Below are 1,645 nucleotides of genomic sequence, written 5' to 3'. Positions count from 1 at the left end.
CGTTTTTGGTCCTTCTTTTCTCCTCCAGGTCCTGCGGGTCTCCTGATTGGGCCAGAGGGGCTGGCTATAGGATTAGTCAACTTTGGACAATCCCTCAACAAGTGGCCAACCTGTCCGCATTTAAAACATGCTCCCGTGTCTCGATAGCATTGTCCCCAATAAGCCCTCTCACAAGTGGGGCAAATTGGAACAGTGCCACATCGGGGGTTGGTAGGACCTTGATGGCCTGAGCGAGTTGTGGCCATATTCACCTTTTTGGGAGACGCAACACTGGATCTTCTGTTATTTCTTTTCTAGAATTGCTTCTTGTGGCTTGGTTCCCCAAAACGCGAGGCTTTAATCCCCTTTTCTACAATGTACGCCCGGTCCACCACTTCTGTATAGGTTGGCAGTTTCAAGACCTCGAGCCTGTTTTTAATTCCAGTATTCAATCTTGCTTCAAATTTTCTTACTTTTCGAGTTTCGGTGGGGATGACGTATGTTGCAAAGCGAGCGAGTTGTGTGAACTTGCTTTCATATTCGGCCATCGTCATGGTTCCTTGCTTTAGATGTATGAATTCGGATGCCTTCTGTTCCCGCAATAAATCTGGAAAGTATTTTTTGTAGAATACTTCCAAGAATCTTGCCCAAGTCATAATTTCTTCTTTGGCTAGAGTAAGAAGCCACCATTCCTGTGCATTGTCTTTGAAAGTGAAAGTAGGGAAAGTTACCTTTTGTCTTTCAGCGCAGGGTAAGGTGCGAAAAATCTTTTTCGTGTCTTTAACCCAAGCGTCTGCTACCATTAGGTCTAGGCCACCGGTAAATGTGGTAGGTTCTAGATCCTGGAACTGTTTTATGGTAACTGGCTCTTCTCGCCGTTCCGGCGTCCCATTGTTGATGTTAGTCTGCAAGGCTTGCAAAAAGCTAGTAACCGCTCTTTCCATTATTCTTTCCATCGATTCAGTGCCACTAACTGATGACTCACTTCCATTACTATTATTAGCCATTCTACAAAGTAATAAACGAGGCGATACATTCACAACGCAGCATATATATAAGCATGTGTAGCGCAATCTATATTTATATAAAATGCCAACTTTACATTTTTTTTTTTTTTACAATTCATATTACATTAGTAATGGACAACATACAAAAAGATTTTCTGCTACCCAAATCTAGAGTGGTGGGTCAAATGGGCCGAAAAACCATGGGAAATAGTGTTGCATAAAAAGCTCAAATTCCCACCCTAACTGGACTACACCAAAACACATCCATGCTACTTGGACTGTGAAAATGGGGATGGACTGTATGTGTCCCAAAAATGCTCGGTCGACAATCCAGCCAAGTGTCTCAATATATGACAGGTCATTATTAAAGCCAGCATTTTGAATATTAATGATCTCCAGTGGGTTAGGGGCTGTGGTGAAAATATAGTCTTCAGAGTACACGTTCCCTTTTTTGGCCACAAACTCTGGGGGTAGAGGACCTATGATATAATGCGGCCGGTCATGACCCGGGGCAACGCCAAGGACGCGAGATGGTCCAAGAAAACGTCTGCGTGTATCGACAAGGCTGTGCCTCCATAATAAATGTGGGACATTGGTAGGGTCAGCCTGAATATAAACTGGCCGACCCATCAACCGGGCAAGGCCTGGGTGCAATCCCC

At 44.3% G+C, this 1,645-nt stretch overlaps 1 protein-coding gene across 1 annotated transcript; it reads right to left on the bottom strand.

Moving 5' to 3' along the window:
- Positions 1-293: 293 nt before the first annotated feature.
- On the bottom strand, positions 294-986 carry LOC145820828 (uncharacterized). Its single transcript, XM_082917373.1, has one exon. The coding sequence runs from the start codon at positions 984-986 to the stop codon at positions 294-296; it is 693 nt and encodes a 230-aa protein (XP_082773499.1).
- Between the last annotated feature and the right edge of the window lie 659 nt (positions 987-1,645).

The sequence above is a fragment of the Camellia sinensis genome, chromosome 1 (genome assembly GCF_055761805.1).
Source record: "Camellia sinensis isolate YWXY chromosome 1, ASM5576180v1, whole genome shotgun sequence".
NCBI classification, from domain to species: domain Eukaryota; kingdom Viridiplantae; phylum Streptophyta; class Magnoliopsida; order Ericales; family Theaceae; genus Camellia; species Camellia sinensis.
The sequence above is the reverse complement of the archived record's forward strand: the minus strand, read 5'-3'. Positions and strand labels throughout refer to the sequence as shown.